Raw genomic sequence first — 3011 nt, forward strand, 5'->3', positions numbered from 1 at the left:
AACTATGGTATAGTCACACAATGGAATACTATGCAACACTGAAAAAATAATGCACTTGTAAAACATTACACAACATGGGTGACCCTGGAAGACATATGCTGAGTGTAATGTCTCAGTCTCAAAAGTAAAAATACTGTGTAACACCTCTGTTATGAAGCAAGACTGACATGGGGGCTAAGAGGAGAGTAGGAAAAGAGTGTATAGATAGCAAACACTGTATTGGAACAGATGAGGGAAAGAACTGTTTAAAAGGAATATATGATTAGGCATCATATATATGATAATAGTCCAGAATAAGAAATACATTGCAAAAAGGACTAGGGGAGGGGAAGCATGGGGTAGGGAGAAAATTGTGCAACAATGAATGAACTTGAAAAAAAAGTGAAATGATGGAGGAGGAGGGAGGAAAATGTGCAACAATGAATGAATGAGTGAATGAAAATTCATTGTTCTGCAAACTTTCATTAAAACCACAATTAAAATTTTAAAAATTTAAAAAGGTGATGTGGAATAAATACAAAACAAATATTATACATTCAAATGGATAAATTCCTACTTTAAATATATTGTTGTTGTTGTTAAGTGCTGTTGAGTTGTAGTTGACTCATAGTGGCCCTATGAAGGAGAGTCCTCCACGCTTGGTTGCCTTTCATTCTCTCTCCAGGTTCATAGGGTTTCCGGAGGCAAGCTGTTATGGAAGTGGATGCCACTCCTGCTTCCAAGCTTGTTTTAATCGGGGATCTCCACCCCACTCTCTGTCCGCATTGGGTAGCCAACCATTAACACATTTGACACATTGGTGTCACAGTGTTCAGCCTCACAGCAACCACAAGTTACTGCTGTAAGGCAACTTGTACACCAGGGTTATATGACCTAGAGGAATGTCTGAACAAAAACAATGAAAGACAGGCCCGAGGGCAGCGGATTAAAAGTCACCCACCTCTCTTTCACCAAGGACCCGCCAACATGGGCCGCGTTCGCACCAAAACCGTGAAGAAGGCGGCCTGGGTCATCATTGAGAAATACTACATGCGCCTGGGTAATGACTTCCACACGAACAAGCATGTGTGCGAGGAGATCGCCATTATTCCCAGCAAGAAACTCCGGAACAAGATAGCAGGCTATGTCACACATCTGATGAAGTGGATTCAGAGAGGGCCTGTGAGAGGCATCTCCATTAAGCTGCAGGAGGAGGAGAGAGAAAGGAGAGATAATTATGTACCAGAGGTTTCAGCCCTGGATCAGGAGATCATTGAAGTAGATCCTGATACTAAGGAAATGCTGAAACTCTTGGACTTTGGCAGTCTGTCCAACCTCCAGGTCACTCAGCCCACAGTTGGGATGAATTTCAAAACACCACGTGGAGCCGTTTGAGTCTGTTTGCTGTGCTGTAATATTTTCAATAAATTTGGGCACACCAGCCTTGCCTTTGTAAAAAAAAAAAAAAAAAAAAAGAAGTCACCCACCTTTGGCTTGGTAGCATCGCCTTCTGTCCACTGGGCCAGCTGATCTCTCTCTAATATAATTTTAAATATAAGTTAACAAAATATTCCAATAAAAAAAATAAGTATTACAGTACTGGTTTTGAAAAAGCACTATATGGTGTTTAGTAATTTGTTTGATAATTTCCAGTTTGTTGTATCACTTTTTTGGGAAATGAGAACAATACAGATCTTTTCCAGTCAGTTGGACAGAGAGCTGTCTTGTATTATTTGTTGGCAGAGACTTGTGAGCACCTCCAGAGTTGAATCTGTTCTCTGAAACACCTCAATTTGTATTCCTTCCATTTCTGGGGCCTTTTTTTTTGCCAATGCCTTCAGTGCAGCTTAGACTTCTTTCAACATTATTGGTTCTTGATCATATGCTACTTACTGAAATGGTTCAGTGTCGACCAATTCTTTTTGGTACAGTGACTGTGTATTCCTTCCATCTTCTTTTGATGCTTCCTATATTACTTAAGATTTTGTCTACAGAATCCCTCAGGGTTGCCACTTGAGGTTTGATTTTTTTTTTCTTCAGTTCTTTCAGCTTGAGAAGTGCTGAGCATAATCTCTCCTTTTGATTTTCTGAGACCAGTTTAGAAAAATGAAAAGTTACCTACAAAGGAGAACAGCAAGACTAAGCTTCAGTTTCTCAGCACAACCCATGTAGGCAAGAAGATAATGGAATGACCTAGAAAAAATGCTGCAATTAAAAAAAAAAAAAACAACACCACAAAACTTGCCAAGCAAAAACTTAGAATATTGTCACTCAAACATAATAGCAAAACAAGAAAATTTCCAGAAAAAAAAAATTAAGGGAACTTGTAAATATCAAACCAATCTTAAAAGAAATACTAAAATTAGTTCTTTGGACAGAAAAACTACATTGGCATAAATTAATTTGAGATTAATACTCATGACAACATCTTCCAGAAACTAAGCCAAATATACAATTATATGAAAAAAAAATAAACTTAGAAGAGTAAAAACAGAGAATTGGAGACGTTGTTGTTATGTGCCGTCGAGTCGCTTGTGAAAACTCATTACTGCAGGTTGGAACCTACTTATAACTGATCCTCCAGGGAGTTTTCATAGGCAATGAATGACACAGGAAGATTCTCCCACCTTTCTCCCTTATTGGCAGTGCAGCCTTTTACCTATTAGGCCATCAGAGCTCTCAGCAGTCAAGTAATCAAAAACATGTGTTGCATTTGGGAAATCTGCTGTCAAGGACCTCTCCAAAGTATTAATGAGCAATGATGTTGGTTTAAAGACTAAGGTACCCTTTAAGGGAGCTCTGTGGCCTAGTGGCAAGAAGCTGCACTGCAACACCGAAGGCATGTTGTTCAAACTCACCTGATGCTCTGCTGGAGAAGGAGGGCTAACTTCCTCCTGTTCCAGTCATATCTGATTCGATGGTACACAAAAAGAAAATAAATAAGTAAATTTTTTTTTAAAAAAAGACTAAAGTACACTTCATCTAAGTCATGGGCTTTTCAATTGCTTCCTATGCATCAGAAAGTCAGATAA

General features: G+C 38.9%; 1 protein-coding gene across 1 annotated transcript; it reads left to right on the forward strand.

Moving 5' to 3' along the window:
- Window positions 1-966: 966 nt before the first annotated feature.
- LOC102862810 (40S ribosomal protein S17-like) lies at window positions 967-1359 on the forward strand (the record flags this gene model as incomplete). The annotated part of the gene is made up of 1 exon (XM_006886466.1): window positions 967-1359. A coding segment is annotated over exon 1 (393 nt), but the record flags the coding sequence as incomplete, so codon positions are not given.
- Window positions 1360-3011: the final 1652 nt, after the last annotated feature.

The sequence above is a fragment of the Elephantulus edwardii genome, unplaced genomic scaffold (assembly GCF_000299155.1).
Source record: "Elephantulus edwardii isolate Elephantulus edwardi_28Jun2011 unplaced genomic scaffold, EleEdw1.0 scaffold00049, whole genome shotgun sequence".
Classification (NCBI taxonomy): Eukaryota; Metazoa; Chordata; class Mammalia; order Macroscelidea; family Macroscelididae; genus Elephantulus; species Elephantulus edwardii.